Source organism: Electrophorus electricus, chromosome 5 (genome assembly GCF_013358815.1).
Source record: "Electrophorus electricus isolate fEleEle1 chromosome 5, fEleEle1.pri, whole genome shotgun sequence".
NCBI classification, from domain to species: Eukaryota; Metazoa; Chordata; class Actinopteri; order Gymnotiformes; family Gymnotidae; genus Electrophorus; species Electrophorus electricus.
In genome coordinates this window covers 11745273-11766156 of record NC_049539.1, presented here as the reverse complement: position 1 = coordinate 11766156, position 20884 = coordinate 11745273, and the positions used below count along the sequence as shown (strand labels likewise).

The 20884-nt window shown below is 40.6% G+C and overlaps 2 protein-coding genes across 9 annotated transcripts in view; both read right to left on the bottom strand.

The window, feature by feature from the left end:
• Positions 1–6350: 6350 nt before the first annotated feature.
• fzd1 (frizzled class receptor 1) lies at positions 6351–9618 on the bottom strand. The gene has a single exon (XM_027001196.2). The coding sequence runs from the start codon at positions 8829–8831 to the stop codon at positions 7167–7169; it is 1665 nt and encodes a 554-aa protein (XP_026856997.1). The 5' UTR covers positions 8832–9618; the 3' UTR covers positions 6351–7166.
• Positions 9619–11275: 1657 nt separating this feature from the next.
• Positions 11276–20884, bottom strand: part of cdk14 (cyclin-dependent kinase 14) — a 100307-nt gene continuing 90698 nt past the window's right edge. For all 8 annotated transcript variants that reach the window (XM_035525925.1, XM_035525929.1, XM_035525926.1 and 5 more), the window contains one exon: positions 11276–14524. The gene's annotated coding sequence lies outside the window, so the exon portion shown is untranslated. The remainder of the gene's footprint in view (positions 14525–20884) is intronic.

Below are 20884 nucleotides of genomic sequence, written 5' to 3'. Positions count from 1 at the left end.
TCCAAGTAATGACCTGATTTCAATCAACTAATTTAACAGTAAACACACAGCTCTGAAGATGACTGCACAGTGTACAGACATTTAGGGGACTTTTAATGGGTTGTAGAACAGGTAAAAATATGTATGAGTTTGGTACACATACTGATCCTAACTGAACAGTTTAAAATCACTTGGTTTGTGTCCATATGACTGTTCTTTCTGTCTTGCTAGACTGGAATTGTAGACTTGGATAACTGCAGTGTATTATAGTAAAATATACCTATACATAGTCTAGGTCCTTCATCACCTCCTAGACCTTCTGTCTGAAATTACCTGTTATCTTGTGTAGTACACTGCAATTTTTACTACCTATGTGCATGGAGTAAAGAAAGAAAAGTGTGTGTGTGTGTGTGTGTGTGTGTGTGTGTGTGTGTGTGTGTGTGTGTGTGTGTGTGTGTGTGTGTGTGTGTGTGTGTGTGTGTGTGTGTGCTGAATGTGTTTTTGAAGTTCTAAGAAGTAAAACTCACACACTAGCAGTAAAAAAATGATCACTGGTTTACACCAAAAGATGAATTAGTATATATCAGTATTTGAGAAGTTCTCTTCTAGCCTCACAAATCTTCGGCTTTAACTTTCTTTTTATCAATAATGTAAAGGAACTACTTCACATTCAGTCGTCACTGTTGTCCTCTGGTCAGCCACTATGTTCACAAATAACATCCAAACTCAGAAATTCAGGCAGGTCTGAACTTTGTTCTTCTTGGCTCACAACTAAACATCCCAGTTTTCCTCAGCTTTTAAACCTATCAAACTTGTTCTTTCTGATCAGAATGCTATCTTTCTTGTTCTTATCTATCTATGTTCTTGTCCCTAAGTGAACCCCTCTCTCTGTTCTTGTCCCTCAGTGATCCCCTGTCCCTGTTCTTTTCTTTCAGTGATCCTATCTTTCTGGTCTTTGTTAGGATCCAACTCTCGCTCTCCTGGCTGCAACCAACTTTAATAGAAAATTCTCTTTGTGGAAATCCTTTCTCTGTCAACACAATGACTCTTCCAAGATCTTGTAGACTTATTCTAGGCTTTGAACCCTTTTTGTCACTACTTCTTTAGCTTTAATTCAGGGGTCTGCCTAAGGCCTGGCTTTGGGGCTGCAGCCATGGGTCTTTTTCCATTATCCCAGAGTCTGTTTTTAAAGTCGAATTTGCATTATGTGCTGAAATTTCAGAAAAAACGTTATAAAATCTAACCAGGAGTTCACTTTCCAGGCCTAGACTATAAAACATAATGTCAAACTGACCCTGCCCATACTTGACACCCTGCCCAAATTTCTTTTTTTAAGTTTTTGCCTTGATGTAGGATAGCTAGTTTAGCATGTCTTTCCCCAACCATCACCATTACAATTCTAATGTTCTTCTGATGTGTTCAGGCTTTTTGTAATTTAATGGCACTCTATAAAAATACATAACCTAGTGTTAGTATTCAACATGACTATTCCAGTAACTATAGCTATAGCTAATAAAGTACATAATACAGTGCATAACCTAATGTAAGTATTCAACATTACTATACCAATAACTATAGCGAAGGTTAAAAGAGCTGCATATCTGTGATTTCTGGCCATCTCAAAATTAAGTGTCACATCCAACCAGCTAGCGTAGATTATTAAAATAGTGGATATAATGATGCATAAAACAAACCTGCTGAACCAAGTCATAGAAACCATTCAAAATGTATGTTGGTTTCTGGTGGCAATGATGCATATTGGTTAATAATCATATTTAGTGTTTTTCTGATGAGTTGATATCAAAATGCAAAGGATCCTAATGGTGAACTGCGACTGATTCTAAGTGGAATGAAGCCCACAGCAGTGGAACAGAGGTAACAGATGCAGAATGAAGCACTCAACAGAGAAACAGCAGTAACAGAGAGGCAGAATCACACACACAGTAGTGGAGCGAGAGAACACAACGAACACAGATGACATAGGGACAAAAGAAACATATTGACTGCATGAAAGCATGGGCCACTTTAAAAATAGCAAGATACATGGACATGTAATTAAGCAGATTCACAGTGTACAAGAAAAAGAGTTGTTGCACAGATGGGATAATTTAAGGCATGCTTTTGCTGTAACTACCGTCTGGCAAAACAGGAAACTGCATTTTGAGATGCATTTTGAGGTGAGGTAAGTGAAAACACAAGAAATCTCCTGCACTGTATGGACTTAATTACTAAATTTGGCCATTTTCTGCAGAAACACCATATGCACCCCCATGCTATTTACTCCAACAGTTAATAGAATATTCTTCTGAAGAGGTCACTAAGTAGATAGTAATAGAACTAAAAGCATCTCACATGTATGCTATAATGGCTGAAAAGGACAGGTAACTTATCAGAGCAGCTCTCAGTTTGTGTGCGTTATGTCTCCATATATACAGAGTACAGAGAATATAACAATCAATTGAAGCTACATTAAGAAGACATGAGATCAGTGATATGCTCTACGTAGCAAAGGTGTATGATGGGCTCTGTTATGAGCAGAGCAACAGATGGATCACAAGCTCGATTTCAGATCAACCACCCAGCAGATACAGGTATTGTTCTGCACATGAATTTAATATAGTTATCAACTACACACGCAAAGCCTTGCTTGAAATGAGAAACTTTTTTTGGCATTCTTGAAAGCATATATTAATTTTTTTAGTGGATCACTGTTGAACCACTTAACATTTAAGAAGAACTTGGGCTATGTCCAGCTGTATTAGTGCAGCTTTCCCAAACATGCCAGTCATGCCACATATGGCCTGTGAAATCCTTATTTCCAGTTTGACTGCCCTCATGCAGTGCTTGTTGAGCATTATGTCACCGACAGCTGTTAGCCTAGATAAACTTAGCAAGTTCACAACGGTATACTTGACCATTATGTTCGAAACCGTTCTAGGAATGATGGAGGGATTCCATCGTTTCCTTCGTAGTGAGCAATGCAATCTTGCAAAAGCCGCTAACATTAAGGAGGCTGTACACAACACCCTGAAAGACATGCGATCAAGTGATGTGTCAGAGCAACTTTGTAGGCGGACTAGGTTGTTCTGTAAGGAAAACAACACTGATGAGACTTCTGAGCCAAGAAGAACATATACAAAAACAACAAAAAGCTGTATTATGGAATCTTCACGTGGAGAATGTGAGACCCTCTGCACAGCTGAGTGTTACAAAACCAGACTTTTCCTTCCGGGCTTTGATCGTATGCTCAACAAACTTGACCACTGATTTTCTGGCATTAACTCCCCATTTAATGAGAGGAATTAAATCTTGCAACCCTAAATAAAATATCATATCTCACCCATGCCTCGGTGTATTAAAGAAATCCATTCAGCACAAGTAGCAGGAGATAAAAATGACCTCTCGTACAAATCATACTGAGGTAATTCCAGACATGCAAGGTGTGTACAAACCTCTGGATCCCCTAATGTTCCCACCTTTGAATGCAACTGTGTAGGCTTCCCTATCCATGTCAGTAAGCAGCTGTGAGAACTCTTTCAGCGCTGTTAGAAGCACCAAGGAGGACAGACAAGCACTCCAAAGGGTAGTGCGTTCAGCAGAGCGCATCATTCACACGGAACTTCCTGACCTGCAGACCATCTACTACAAGCGGTGCCAGACCAAGGCTAGGAGGATTGTGAAGGACCCCACCCATCCCAACAATAGACTCTTCTCTCTGTTGAGGTCAGGGAGGTGCTTTTGCTCCCTGAAGACCAAGACAGAGAGGCTGAAGAGGAGCTTCTTCCCACAGGCCATTCGGGCCCTGAATCAGGGAAACTGATAAACTGTGGGGACCACCACCACCATGTAACAAAACTGTATATCTGTATATATATATTTATATTCAATTACCTTGTTACACAACAACTGTAGATATGTTATTATACGCAATGGATCTGTACATATATACACAACCATATACATTGTACATTGTGTATATAATCATAATATACATATATTGTACATACATTGTTAATATATTTTGTACATACATAGAATATATATATTTATCTTTGCATATATATATTTCACATATAGAGAATATCTATATTTCTCTATGCACCCCTGTTTTCTTTTGCTCAGTTTGGACAGAGCACTCTCCATCATTTCACTGCGAGTTATACTGTGTATGACTATGTATGTGACGAATAAACCAAACTTGAAACTTGAAACTTGAATATATGATTACACAGCACACTGGGTCAAACACATTTTAAAGACTTAGCTGTCCTCTCTATAGAAATATTTTCCAGACTGCATCAAAGATGCTACTGTTTGTGTTAGTATCATCCCAAAAAGTAAGGTGCAATGTTTTTGTGATTAGGTTCAAGTTGCTTTGTGGTGGAAATTCAACCAAATATTTCTCTAACATTGGTCATAATGTTCAATAACATTTGTTATGCTAGGAAAGTATTAGTCAAAAGCCTCAGATGGCCCTTCTATAATCTACATTTTTAATACGTCAGTTAAAAAGCCTCGTTACACATACTGGTTACCCTCAGAACATAGACCCCCAGGGGTGTTGTTTGATGTCTCATACCTCTGTTGTTTCTATTACCTGCAAGAACAACTAGAGTAACAAGCGTAACATTTTGGTTACGATTATTTCATGACACTGTATTTTTGGGGGGCATTTTGTCATTTTGATATGTAAAGAAAAAGTTTTTTCTGAATGCTAAAAAATGGTTATTTGTTGACATCATTGTTTTTTTTGTTTGTTTGTTTTTTAAACATTTCCTAGGGCAAAATCTTGTCTTGAGCTGAGCCTTGGGTCTATGCAGTCTAGACATACCTGTCTACCACTAAATCATTAATGTGCACACCAGTTCAGAGGAAATGGTTGATTTTTTTCCCTACTTTAAGTGAACAGAAGGGACACATCTTGTGTCAAATAATCGTTTATCATCAGTGTGACAAACACCTGAGCAATTCATTTTGAATGCCAGTGTGTGTGTGTGTGTGTGTGTGTGTGTGTGTGTAAACTCCATTTAACTTTGCGTATTATTGCTCCACACCTCATTCTCTACCTCACTCTCTGATTCAGTACACATAGGCGCTTTACAACCGTGTTCTTAATAAGGCATTACACTGCAGCTTTTGGGAAAGTTGGCAGCCTGGAGCGTTACACTCACACTGACAAACATCAGTGATGACAAGGACTGCACGCCACTTCTAACTCAACTGAGCAACATGACCTCCTCCAAAAAATTGTCTATAATGCTTTGTTAAAATTTGGAATGAGTTTGAGAAATGAATTTGCATTCAGGATTCTCTTTATTCAGCTTGGATTCGGCTCTGATAAAATGAACACAAATTGATTATGAAATAAAAATTATAGTGGCTAGGTATTAGGTGGTTAGAAGATTTTATTTTATGGCTGAAGCTTCTCTTAAGGTTTCTGAAACAGAACAAAAAGCGGCTTACCACATTGCAGGACAAAAACCTGGTCTGGCGGTCCACCTGTGGTCCAGCAGGAGTGAGAGAAAAAGGGAGATAGAGGCTGCAGACTTCAAGCTGCATTCCAATCAAATGAAAAAGGGCTTTTTCCTACACACATGCATGTGATAAAAACTAAATGCTCTTCATTTATAAATACCTCTGCGTAATTGTTATCACCAGAAACCAAAGCTCAATGAAAAATACCCATGACTGAGAAATGGGATGTAAAGCACCAGGAGGTTATACACCAACAAAATAAATACAACTTTGATTCCCTCTTCAAACAAAGCAACATGCCAAAATATGCAGATTTTATATAAAGATAAGAATTTTATTCTTTAAAAGAAAATGTAGCATATAGAGAATAAACTCAGGTACTATAAATATAAAGATTCTTCTGGAAGTATTACAAATGCATGAAAAAACAATAACAGAGGTAAATTATTTAAATGAAGGATGCTTGTAGAAATCTGTAGTTTATTATAGATGTAAATGCTTTTGAGTAAATACTTTAGTCTGATGCAGAAAGCATTGAATACAAACATACCATCCAAATCACAGGTCGGTTTAATCAGCTTCTTCAGTCTCTCACCTTAGCACAAGTGTTTGCTTTCCAGACACATTTCTTTTTTCCCCCAGAACATGACATCACACAGAATTCTGAGATTTGCAATGGACAATTTCCACAAGGATCCTGCTTTGAGGACGTTAACGAGGAGTGACATGTCTGGACTAGTGAAGATCTTCCGGTGAAGCTGTATGAAGCACAGCTGCAGTCTGCAGGGGAAACCCAAGACTCCTGCAGTGGCCTGTGCCTGCTCATTCACACTGCCCTGAGACGGGCACGAGTAACCGTAGCCTGGCTCGGTCGCTTCTGCTCGTGTTTACTTCCATAACCAGTAAATGACAGACATGTTTCACATACTGTCAACTTAGTGCATTAAAACATGTTTAGAGAGACTGCAAAAGATTCAAGAAAAAAAAAAATCATAAAGCTCATAAATAGCAAGAAATCCAAATGCTTAAAGAATTTTTGTGAAGCAAATTCCCCCTTCTTCCCCCACACACTGTGCATACGTGTGTGTGTGGGGGGGGGTTGCAGCTGTCCTCTCAGCCTCAAAAAACAAGTGCTACTGGAGTGAAGCCATCAGCATCATTATTGGTCCATTTAAGTACTTTGAAAGTGAAATAAAGGCACTAAACACACCCTTTTATCAGGCAGGCACACTGCCTAAAGTCCTCCAACAAACTGACCAGGAGATTTGGCACATTTTCCATCACTTTTTCAGATGTCACTGAATCTTTTTACACTTCCATTCATGTATTATATCTGCACATCTTATGAAGCACAGCTAAATATTTTCCCTCAAAAATATTTATCGTTTGAAAAACACTGCTAAGAGCAGGATGTGACAACAAAGAATATGTATTCCAAGTTCATATACCCAGAGAAAGACAATTTCATCTAAATGTCCTGCTCATCACAGAAATGACCTCCAAAAGGTGTTCATATTGTTTATATTAAAAAGAAATTTTTTTAAAAAACACAAAAAAAGTCCAAACATATTTGATTTATGCAGACTGAAGCACAATTCAAATACAAATATATACTTACAAAAAAAATCACCAGTGCATATTTACAAAATAAAAAGGTCATTTTATGCAACATCTCCAGCAGTCCAGTCTTCCGAGGAAGACACTTCGGTACGTCACACCGTCGTCTCTCCCTGTTTACTATTTGCGAGTCTCGTGTAGAATTTTCTCCAGGAATTAAGAGTCTTGCCAGACCATATCCAGAAGCCAGACGTTATTCCCACGATAAGCGTCATGAGGTACTTGATCATGAAAACAGTGAAGTCGGGGCTGAGCTGTGGGTTGTACGTCGGACACGGCACGGCGTACGTCTTACACGCCTGGCTGAGCCATGTCTTCTCCCACTGCTGGCGGAAGGCTTGCTCGTAGAAGTAGCAGGCGATGACGACACTAGCCGGGACCGTGTAGAGCACGCTGAACACACCGATGCGAACCATGAGCTTCTCCAGCTTCTCTGTCTTGGTGCCGTCGTGCTTCATGATGGTGCGGATGCGGAAGAGCGACACGAACCCCGCGAGCAGAAAGGAGGTGCCGATGAACAGGTAGACAAACAGGGGGGCCAACACGTAGCCACGCAGCGCATCCACGCTGCTGACGCCCACAAAACACACTCCACTGAGGACGTCACCGTCCACCTGCCCCACTGCTAAAATAGTGATCGTTTTGATGGCGGGTACAGCCCACGCGGCCAAGTGGAAATACTGCGAGTTAGCTTCGATTGCTTCATGGCCCCACTTCATACCTGCTGCTAAAAACCAGGTGAGAGCCAGGATCACCCACCAAATAGAGCTCGCCATGCTGAAAAAATACAACATCATGAACAGAATGGTACAGCCTTCCTTTTTGGTACCCTGCACCACAGTCCTGTATTCATTATCAAATGTCTCATTGCAAACCACTTTGTCCTCTAACAGAAAGCCAGCAATATAAGCAATAGAAACCATAGTATAACACCCAGAGAGGAAGATGATCGGACGCTCCGGATAGCTGAAACGCTTCATGTCCACCAAGTAGGTCAGAACTGTGAACAAAGTAGAGGCGCAACACAACACCGACCAAATTCCTATCCATATCCTGGCGAATTTCCGCTCATCCTCATTAAAGTACATTATTCCGTGGAGTTTCTTAGGCTCGCAGGGCACACCACAGTCATCTTCGCCAAGAAAGCGATAATTCAAATACGGCGGAACTTTTAACGAAGCCGGGCACTTGAACTGTCCTTTTCTGTGATCGTCATGTGGAGGCTGCGTTACGCCGGGTGTCGGATTTATTGCAGTGCTTTTTTCCGACGTGTTCTGCCCGACACACAACTCGCCAGCTCCATGAATCGGAAAAGATTCGCACGCTAGAGTGTCCGGCCACTGAAAGCCAAATTTATTCATAAGCGCCTCGCAGCCTTGTCTCGCTCTCTCGCACAGTGATCTACACGGCGGCAGTGCCTTCTCCAGAACCGTACAGACAGGCGCATACATGGAACAAAGGAAAAACTTCAGATCCGGCGAGCACTGAACTTTAACAAGTGGATAAAACTGATGAACCTCGAGTCCAGCATCCTCCTGATTCGTATGACCAAGTAGATTTGGCATGATTGTCTCATTGTAGGCGATGTCCGTGCAAAGTGGGATAGAAATCGGTTGACAGAAGCCGTGCTCAGGAATCGATATTCCACGATCTCCATATTGCGCGTTTACTTCCCAAATTCCACAAAGTAGTATCAATACCTTAAGTAAACCCAGCGGGTTTATCCTGTAATCCATAGCTAATACACCGCGTACGGCCATACTTTCTTTAGGGTTTCTTCTGCAGACAGCTAGCTCGCAAGCTAGCAAGCTATCCCCCAACTGCCAGCCTTTGTTGGGATCCTTTCTTCACTAATTTACTGTTGTCCGAACTTCGAAAGTAATTACTCACATTGCAAAAATAAATGCTCCAAAAATACATATAAAGCTCGAACTACTAAAGTAAACAATCAAACATGGACATAGTTATTATTTGACTTAAAACAAGCAATGTCCGCTGAAGTGATGCAGCTAACGACTGCCATCCAACCATTCGACCAAGTATTCTGAGCTGTTCAGACCTGCTCTCAGGCGCCCTGCTGTCTCCCCTTCACAAAAAAATGGGTGGGACTAGGAACCAGATGGTGTGCTTCAGGGAGCGTCGGCATTTTCCAAATCACTTCCACTGATCGTGAGGGCTCGCTTGTATCATCTGTCCATGCCTTACTTAACATAGCAAATATAATTTAACGTAATGTCGTATTCCCTTTCACTTATTTGCATAATATTCTACTTTTGATGAAAACATTGAATTCTACATTCAGTTATGCTGGTTGAACTAATGATTTAGAGATAGAGAACTAAATGCATTCATGGAGTATTAAGAATGTAATTGTTATTTTGTAATCCAAGGCTCCATATTCCCCTGCTGATGTGATGACCAAGTGCTAGCGTGCCATTTCGAACCATTTCGTAGTTCTTATTTCTGGACCTGGTCTCTCGCTTTAGATTTTCCTATCAGGAACAGAGGAGATTAAATTAATGCACATTTGACCTGACATTAAATATGCATATCACTTTATATTTACATGTTATCATATGCCCATTTGATACATGTATTGTGTACATTGTTCTATTGCTGCAGTTCATGTTTACATTAAAGTCTGAACAATTAAAAAGGTCTGGTTATAATTTCTAATTTACTTAAACTGAAGGTGATATTTTTATTTTTTGAGTTCAGTAAGATGAATGTTCTATAAATATAATGTTCTATAAATATAATATTGATGGTAGAATAATCTTGTTATTAAACTTTTGAGTATGGATGTCATAAGAACATTATAATTTCTCTGATAGTTCATATGGGTTCACTTCATGAGATTCTCTTGCAAACGTACAGCAAATCAGTTAATGCTGAATGCAAGTGTTTTATAACACGGCTTTTTAACACTGCAAATTAACGTGTCACCCTAAACTTTAATGCACTTTAATGCTGTGATCAATAATAATATGCAAACTGCACATCCACTGTTAAATGGATGACATTTCATGTGGACACATGACTACAATGCAAAATAGTGTCTCATCTAACACTGCAAACTGGAAAAACTGTTTGAACTTTAAATTTGATAGACAGTCCCTAAGGCAGCAGGCTGACCAGAGCCTCCCAACTGGCATCACATATCGTTAGAGGGACATGGAGACTGGAGTGGAATGATTTGCAGTGACAGGGGAATGTACAGTTTGCCTTCAGGAAGAGCAAAGAAGAGCCTGCAGTTTAGTTTTCTTGCTTTAGTGTATTATTAATGACATAATGACATTAATGAAATAAATGTTGTTATTGCTGTCGTGGCAGCTTATAATCACAAAATCTAATGTTACCTAAAAAAGATAAAGTAGATCGGTTCCTCAGCTTCATACATCATCATGGAAACATGTCAAAGAGAACATGAATTATCATCCATGTTTTGCTTTCTAAACCAAAGCAAATTATTCATCAAACAAAAATGAAGAGTCTTGATATATTTACAGACAACTGTAATTGAGACCAAAAAAAATTTTATATAACTGTTCTGAGTGGTTTTCCTGTGGCTAAGCCTATACTTTATTCTTTCCCTTTTCATAGATCTGAAACTTGTGATGAATAACCTTCTAAACAGGGCAAAATTCAGCAGGATGTCCATCCATGACATGGGAACCATAAATTCCCAGTTTGTTACGTATAATGAAAGGTTTGGTGCATTTGCCTGGTGCAAGGTTGAAATTACATCTTTAAGGGATTTTTTTTTCCTCCAAATCAGATTAAATTCTTTCCATTTGCAGCTGTAGTATAGCATGTGTCAGGTTTAGCTGTTATTAGTCACTCTGGCAGGAGTAGAACCATGCCTTGAAGTGCTAGAAATGAGCCCTGGAAAACTTTGGACCCTCCTTGAGGGCCATATTCTCATATACCATCACTATCATTATGGGTACCTCACATTGTGTATTAAAGCAGCACCCCCCCCCCCCCCCCCCCCCATTAGGACCAAAAAAAAAGGCCCCACATTGTCCAAGTTAACTCCCATATCATTTTTATGCTTTAATGCTGTTGGTTTATGGAATAAAACACAGACTTCCATTCCATTCCTCTTTGGTCTGATGCAGTACCTATCTTGAGAATTCACCTCCTTCTGTCATGCATGCACATACAATTTTTCTTTGATAGTCATAAATGATGCACACAGATGTTCTGATGCATTAATAAACTTTATTTCAGATAAAACAATAAACAACATTTACATAAGGACATTACATGTTCCATAATAACATTACATACAAGTTAAACCAAATAATGCAATAACTATTCTACTAAGTTGTTCGAGTTTATAAAGTAACACTTCTACACTTTTAGACTGCTTGTCAAAATTCTGTTTTTCAGTGCATCATACAAAAGGAACAATAGATACAGCTGTGAAAAAAGTTGATGAACTCAGGACTCTTCTGGATTTCTGTAAAAATGGCTCCTACAATGAGATCAGATCTTTAGTGAGTCATAATAATAAATACAGACAGGTTGGTTTAACAAGTAACATATTGGTGTTAAAAATACATGAAACTCTGGAAAAGTGGTATTCAGATCTGAGCCTTTCATCTTTGAGTACTAGATTACTCATCCTTCCTCTACCTAGGAATCAAGACAAACTCAATTATACAACAGTTACAAAAATGATGCAAATTGATTAAAAATAATCAATTACACCAACTTTTCAATTAAGAAATGTGCTTACAAAATCCAGGACCAGACTGATTTTTTTTTTTTTTTTTTTTTTTTTTGTACAGATAAGAATTTGTTTTGGTAAATATATAGTATTATATTTGGAAAGTCCATTTGAGGTATGTAGACCCCTATAATCAGTGACCTTAATAGTTTAAATTATTTGTTCAAGCACAAGGTGTGGCACTGAAAATGGTGCATGTTGATGTTAAACAAGGCTTTATTTATTACTATGACTTGTGATTAAGATCAGATCACGCTGAAGAAGCTACCCATGCAGAACTCCAGATCATTCCAAAGAGCTCACAAACCTTTTCTCGCAACTGTATGTGCAATTGAAGCCATTTCAAAAAACATGGATTCAGTGGTCAGCCCAGCAAGATGCAGAACAGACCCCTCTGAAATCCTTTCTTGTAATGAGTACAGTAAATGAGTCAAAGGGACATTCGTAACCCTGGATGCAGACAGTTGAAGCGTTACTATTTCACTTTACACACGGAGTCTCATCCGTCTTTATGTACAGCCTAAGACAGATCATAAAGGTTACAAAAAGATTAAATATTCACATATGAAGAGTAAGAGAAAGCCGCATACTGACCGCAAATTCTAAAGCACGTATATCATCAGCGCACAACTGGTCCCCTACCACCCTTCCCACTGCAGGTGATGCACTGCACACATTTAGTTATCCATTCATTCCTTTTGGAATGCTGACTTCACACGAAGGCTATAACTGCACTGTCATACCGATGTCATACACCACTCTGACATCACAGTGGTAAAAGTTATTTCTGTATATTACTTTTCCCTAAAATTCCCTTCCAAGATTCATTCACTTTCTCTGCAAGTACATACTTATTAAGAACACTCACATTAAGGAAAGGCCAGGAAAGTTTTTTTTAGGAGTAAGAATAAAATGAACTCTGGTTTCCCCTGCTGCTACTGACAAAAAGCCACAGAGCATCATTCACAACATGACCACAACCACCTAGATATGGCACGCTAACAGTTTAGCTTGACATATCCAACCTCCTCTCTCTACAGAGGCGAACACCCCATGAGAGTGACACATCTTTGGCTGGTTTCTCCATCCCAGCAGGCCTGCCAGTGACCTCCCCGAACCAAAGCTTCAACAGTAAGTAAAAAGATTCCAAAGTGCTATTGACTTCAACCGGCACTGCCAATTCAGGCCAGCTGTCCTAAATCTCAAAATGGAGATCTGCCTCCATCTCTCAATCATCTGCCTCCATCTCCATCTCTGCTTCCACACAGTAACATTATAACCAAACACAGCATATACACATCAAAGCTTCCCACTGTTTCCCATGCTTCATCAGTGCAGTTATTAGTGGACTTGGACTGTTCCACTGCAGGAGTCTTTAACAGGCATGGTAATTCAGGAGCTACCAGATGATCTCCTTTATTACTTCCACATAAACAGTACTGAGCCTTTCATTGCTATTTTTATTATGTGTGATATTACTTTATATGGAGAATAGGAACCCATAACCACACACTGATATTACTTTCTTTTTACATCATGCGAACAGAAGACAATAACTTTCCCAGCAGTGAACATTTGAGTCACAGATCTGGGTTATATGAAGCGGACCAGACACATGCGAACCAAACCTGTGGCACGAAATGCCACAATAGAAGCCCGCCTGGACCTGAGGAAGACCACGGTCCTCAGACATGCCACCCACACCACGGGCAGCAGCAAACATGACTTATATGTAACATTTGTAGAACTGATTCAACTGCACTCTTACCAGCCATTAAAGAATCAGTACCAGAGGGCAGCTTGTTTTGGGATTGTCATGGGCCAGAGAACCAAAGCTTTTTATTAACAAGTTGATCAGGAAAGTGCTCAGTCTTATCCCACATTTCAAAGTCTCAGTCTTATCTTTCTGGCCAGGAGGGTAGCACCAGCGTAAGCATATTGCCCATATTCAACACACACACTCCCTCTCCCTCTCACTGACACACGCTCGCTCACGACACACACACGCTCACTCACGACACACACACGCTCACTCACACACGTAAATACAGACACAGATATACATTGAGACACAGCCGCTGTATTTCTGGAGTACCGTGATTATTTGCTGTGTATGAGAGCAACATATGCTCATTGCTTTAATCTGTCCCTGCAGGTAGTGTGTGTACGCACCATCAAGCTTCAACCAGATCACCAGCATACTCTTCCTCACTTCCATTACTGTTATTACTGTCTAAATAATTTATTACTATTATTGACCATTTCATCTAAACATTCTGGATCAAATGTGAAACAGAAATGTTAGATGGAAAATGTTGCTTCTTTGTCTACTGAGTTCACAAATGTTAGTTTGTGTATGTAAGAGGGAATTTTTCCCTGTATGATACAGTTTTCTCTATATGAATATAGCTACCATACCAATATTCCATACATTCATACATAGGTAGCTACAAACTTTTGATGTCCTCCAATACAATTATTAGTATGCCAGCAATGTGCAAACATTACACATCATTTCTATTTTTTTTTTAAAAATGTAACAAAACATTATGCTGAATGCGACATTCCACTCTAATCCACACTCTCCTTCTCTCACATACACATACACTCATACATAAACACATCCACAGTCAAATCAGCTCAGCTCAGAATACAAAAGCATCTGTTGTCCTTTGTCTTTCTTCTTCATCAATGTGACTCATCACCCAGAGCTGCAACCTACAAAACAAACAAAAACAGTCAAACTCAGAGTGGAGAGGAGAGGAGAGGAAAGGAGAAGACATGGTGTATGGTGTGTATGGTGTGTGGTGCTCCCAACCAGCAAATCTAGCCTGCTTGTTTTTCTTCTAATCTTTTCTTCCTGGTGACCATCCTGCACTGATACATAATGCATGTGTCCCTCTACGTCCTTCCTATGCAGCTCTCCCCAGTGTTTGCAAATCAGCTCCCATTGGATAAATCAGTGCGTGCCAGGAATCGGAGATCAGCAGCACACAAAAGAAACAGATCTCAGATGTATAGAGAGTGTGTGTGTGTGTGGGTGGGTGAGAGAGAGAGCGAGAGGGTGAGTGTGTCAGTCATTTTATGGTGCCGTTTCACTAAAAAAAAAAAAAAAAAAAAAAAACAAATGGAGAAAAAAAAAAATTAATAAATTATATATATATATATATATATATATATATAAAATCAATCAACATATTAGATATATACTCTAATTTACTACTACTACTATTACTACTACTACTACTATTTTTATTAAAAATCCTAGTTAAGCTGCCAAATGAGTCTCCTTCCCCTTGACTGCTGAACCACAGGCTTTTCTGCACAACTGTGTTGGGGGGCGCAGTGGGTGCTCTTTTTGGGGGTGTATCTGATTTTAAGGAATGCTGAGGAGTTCGCCAAAATGACAAAACACCTTGCTTATAATTATCCTTATCCACGTCAGGATGCACAGATGCTAGAACCGAGCGATCTGAAAGGTAGAAGTCCTTCAGTTTGAAGTGCAGGTGCAAGTTGCCCCAATTTCATGAAAAAGCTTAAATAGCCATGATGCATCTATATCTCAAACTATCCCAAACCCATGCTCCAATTCAACCCACTCCCGCCTAACCCCTTCTCATGACTCAACAGGATCAAATATCACAAATTTGTCTTTCAAACACACAGTTAGACACAGCGCTTTATTTCTGTCTGATCAAAGGTATGAATGTTTTTGTGCTGCCAGACACACGTCAGACTACTAAATAAATACAAAAACAAATAAACAACCCACGAGAAATAATGAGCATGTGTTTGTATGTACAGTGAGAGAATGTCAGGCAGATTTAAGGCTGCTACTTTTTAAGCACAGTGCTGATTGAATCCACAATCATCAAGCTGACAAGCTTCTCCTGGCAGCCTTGAAGATCATGACCTATGACCCTCTCTATGCCAGAGGCTTTGTCACACCTCCAAGCATGTAATTTAGAGAGTCAGGCACCATTAAACACTCACAAAGCCCTTCAGCCAGGACAGCCAGTGCATAAATAAGGACCTTTACAATAGCCTACCTCTATTTATGTGCACAAGATATATGCAAGAAAGGAGGCGTACAGCCATCACTGGGATTTGGAATGCCCCTGGAATAAAGACAGATTAGTTTTTGTTTTTGTAATTAAAATGACCTGACATCCTCACCTCCAAATTGCTGGGTTTTGTTGCCTTAGCTACAGAGAAAACTGCTGTTAATAACCAAACCCTTCTACTTCAATAAGTTCATATGGCCTGCTGAAAGGAGTGTGCAGACAGCTCTTGCCTTTACCAAGATCATTTTCTAACAGATTCTAACTTGTTCTGGAGAGCTGAGACACACAGGACTATATCCCACCACAGACCTGAACTGTACACAGCCATTTAGAGCAACAATTTACGTGGCATTTGACCCTTTTACACATGGATCCACTTTAGCACAGTGGATAACATAGTAAGAGTAAACACGCTGCAGATCAGTATCTGAGGAGAGGAGGTGAGGAAGCTACAGGCTTTCCTTTGGCCCCTTTGTACTGACGTCTGTAGCTCTGCATTCATACCCACCTCGACCAGCCTCTCCTTCCCTCTCATCTCCTCTCTCAGTGAGCTGTAAATGCATCATAAATGATTTCCTACCCAATTACCACACATTCTTAAAGAAGGTATATATATTTTTATATTTATGATCTCTCACATGGAAGCTCCAAGAGAGCAGTAAGCATACAGGGGCTAACACAGGAGCAAAGCACTGGTCTGATTCTGCCTGCACTCAGTGCTGATGCATAACCACACAGAACAGTGCGGCTCCACACTCGCAATCTGCCACTAATCCCTTATGCAGCCTGATGCTTGTCTGCAGGAACATAGAGAGCCTTTCAAACACAAGCAGGAGCTCTTATATGGTGTTGCCAATTCCTCATATGCATGCATGTGTTTCCCATTTCCTAATGTAATGGCTAGGGGTTTCCATTGTAAAATTTCTCCCATGTCAGCACTTTTCTCGCAGTTATCAACCGCTCAGACTCATAAAAGCATGGAAACAGCCCCTACCCCCCTACTCTCATACAGGAATAGTGGGGTTCAAGCTAAAGCCCAAACAGACACAGACCCCACCTCCCTCCTCCCAGCCCCGAACCACCACTACCCCTACAGTGGGGATTAGAGAGGTTATAATCAGTGAGGTTCTAGCTAGCACAGTTATGATCAGTGGGGTTGTGGCTAATGGAGTTTATGGTGAGAGCACAGAGCTGGCAGCAGGGCCGAAGCACACACACCATACATCAGGAGCAACAGAACCTTGCTGTTATTAGGTTTCCTCTATGCCACCCCTGCCACTCTTTCACAGAAGGGTTCTCTCACTCTCTGCTACATATGCACACATGCATGGAGGTGAGCAGGCGCACACGTATGTGTACACGCACACATGCACACACATGAAGGTTGCAAGATTTCCGAGAGGTAAGGGGAGAGGAGGAGCACAACATTAAATGCTGCTTTGGACATTCTGATTGTAACCTGTAAGAGTGGAATGATCAACAACAGACAATACTGAATCAGACATCAAAAATAAGACATCAAAAACATCAAAAATACATCAGAGACAGCACAGAACTCAGTAGTTGGCATTTAAACTCTTGCAATGCCATGAATAATAAAAAAGAATCTCTAAGTGCTGAGGACATATGGCTATGACTTACAAAGTACAACTCTGCTGGAGTTTAAGGGACCACCAGTGTGTCTGTGTATGGAAGGGTTTTGCTCTGCTCAGCAAACAGATGCTAAGGGGTTCTGGCTGTTTCCAACGGACCTCTGCAGACTGCATCTCTTTAGTGGCCATCAGAAGCAATGCTGTCACTGGCTCTTTCAGATCATACCCCATTTTCCCTTTTCATTTGGCACAGAAATAGCCCAATCCAGGAGAGCACATCTCTCCCATGTAACAGTAGTGGTCAAACACCATACAGAAATATGCACAAGATCAAATAACTATTTTTGTTTCTTTGTAATGGAAGAGAGCAAATATTCACTCTCAAAGACCATACCTTTACAAACAAGAGAAGAGGGGGAGTGAGAGAGAAAGAGAGGGGGAGATGGAAAGAGAGTAAGAGAAGTAGAGAGAGGGGATTCTTAGGATAAAGATATCACCATAGCCAGTCTCATCTTTCTGAATAGGATTGAGCTTGTCAGGAAAATTGATGTGGCAAAGGGTCCCAAAAGCCTGCTTTCCACTGAGCTCTCCAGCCCAGCGAGAGACAGAAAAGAACAAAGTTCCAATCTCTACATCTAAACTTGTTTGACAAGCAAAAACCTGAAAGCAGCACACTGTTCCTCCACTGGGCAAGTACAAACTGGAGATGCCAAAGATCTGAAATAGGACTTTAGACAGGACTGTGACTGCAATGACTACTTTGTGGTCGCTCTCAAACTGGAGCAGCAGCATAAACCACTGACAGAATCTGCTGCTCTACCACCCTCCATGCACAGTGCCAAGCCTCCCAATTAAATAAATTAATTAAAGCAAAAAGAAAGCAAGAGGAACCCTAGAAGGATTACAAAGGAAGTCAAAAATAGGGAACTGGAATGTATGCAGTGAACATAGATGGCTGAGAGAACAGGACTCATAAGTGAGCACAGCACAGACTGAGTCATGTGACTGAATGATCATGTGATGTCATGCCGTGGGTGTGTGAATTCTTTTTTTTTTTTTTTTTGCCAGGAGTCATCAGTGGTGGTGTTGCCAGGCAACAGTGCCTTCAACCAGGTTTCCCGTGACTGTGGAAGCTATGACCTACTGCTCCAAAGCCCACCCCCTCCCTGCCCTTTGGTGCAGCCGTGTAATGTTGTGTGTGTACCAACCACATGCTGTTGTGTTACAAGTGCTATAGTGCAAGCACACAGATACACACACACATGCACTGCCCCACACACACCCACATACCGACACACTGATGAACACACAGCCACGACAACAAACTCAGGTTTTCAGTGCAAACCAATGGGTACGTGCTGAATGGAACATAGTCGAGTGCATGTCAGAAGTGCCCTTAAAGACAGGGCAGTAAGAAGGGCCTTGGGGCAAGAGTTTAACAGTATGGTTTGTAATCAGTATTAAATTCACTTCCATAGCCACAGTTATTTCAAATAGTGTTCCAATATGCAGAAATTGTTCAGGTTCCTTTCTGCACAAATGTCCTGGGTTTGAGGTATTGCTGGGAAATGGAGTGCAGCACACATTAAATGAGGTGAGAAGGCAGAGATCCATTTTCGCCTGATGTGGGTACTTGTAGACACAGCATGACCAACACTTAGCATGCATACTCATGTACCAAAATGTCTGGCTACCACACACCTCATAGGCATTAAAGAACTGAGTCTGGACCACACATGTAAGAACATATCATTATACATATCCTTGAACTGAAAATACTGAGAGCTCAATTTAAAACTGAACAATAGCGCTGGACAGGCCAGGCTGTTAAAAGAAAAACCTAGATGACTTTTTTCACTGAACTAAACTTTTCTTTCATTCTGCACTTTCCTCAGAGCCAGTGCTAGGAATGAAAAAGTTCTCCATCTTTAACACTCAGACAGGAAGAGGCTGCCAGAGGGTTTGCCCTCGTCAACTCACTGTCTGTGACGAATCCTTTGAAAACACGCCAGAAACTCTGATGTTGCTCAACAATCCACACTGGCCTCACAACTTTATCAAGTGCATTAATTTGTCCGATTTGTGTAATTCTAATGATGCGTGAGGCTTAATGAATTACAGGCTTGAATAAGGATGAGGGAGGAGTCAGCGAGAAGGAAATTAGTGTTCTTGAAAGGAGAAAAAAATTTAGTGCTTTAATTGATTCTAGAGCAGCTGGGCATGGCTAATATTTCGTACTGAGTAATGATCAGCTATAATTTATTGACACAATGGATTCTGAGTGTCCTTTACAAGGCATGTCTCTGATGAGGATTGAGTACCCAGCTGGCTCAGTGGGGGTGTAGCTAAGCTCTCTTGAGCCGTAAAGTAAGGAGGAGCTCTTTATTTCTTCTTAGCTCCTTTAATAAGCTGGTAACCCATCTCCTGCTGAATTTGTCTACACCAAACCTACACTAGCTACTTCACCCCAATTCTCCAGCACAGCCTCAAATCTCCCCATCAGACCCCTGGAGACAAACCTCCTGTGGTTCATTCTGCTGGCAATGTATTCTCTCCTGCTTTCTGAAAAATACACAGTCTAAACAGCCAAGGTACACTGGATCTAGTGCAAGCACACATGCACACACAGATGCACAGGCACTCACATACATGTACGCACACATACACGCACACCCCTTTTTTTGGTGAAAGATGACAGAAATATCAAATCTAGCCCAATGTAAGTGCACCTCTAAGTGCACTGGAGGCCAGAGCTGAAATTACGCAACGATGAAAAGGAGTCTGTGTGAAAAACACAGACATATTTGCCTAATAAAAAACTTCAAAATCTGAGAATTGGGCAGCTTAACAGGATTCACTAAAAACCTAAAAATGGATTACTGTGAAAAAATCGATTATAAAGGTGAGTGTGCGCACGTGCATGTTTGTCTATGTACACTGAGGGTCATCAGAATTAAATCCCCTGTGGAATGCTCCTAGTCGTTCTCATTAAAATGCAGTGTGAGAGACAGAGAGACAGAGAGAGTGAAAGTTCTAGTTCATCTAGTTCTTCCCATCCCACAGTGAAAACCCAACTCTGCTTCACAACACAGATGAACGCACATACTCTGCCAGAGTAACATTTGCAGTCGGGCAACACAACATCAACTTCAAATCAGAATCAGAATCAGGCTTTGGCCAAGTATGCTTACGCATACAAGGAATTTGTTCTTAGTTACAGTAGCTCATCCCGCAAAGTTGCTTGTACACAGTAGAACAAAAGACCACCACACTCACAACACAGGCATACACTCCTACACATGCACACAGTCATACTTGGACCTTACATGTGCATCAACTGTTAAGAAGTGTCAAGTGCAGCAGTTGGGAGATGCCATTGCAGAATGATGACATGACATAAATAAAATAAAGTAGATTGGCAG

Coding starts and splice junctions, on each gene's coding strand:
- fzd1 (XM_027001196.2), bottom strand. CDS start 8,831: ATGGCCGTACGCGGTGTATTAGCTATGGATTACAGGATAAACCCGCTG.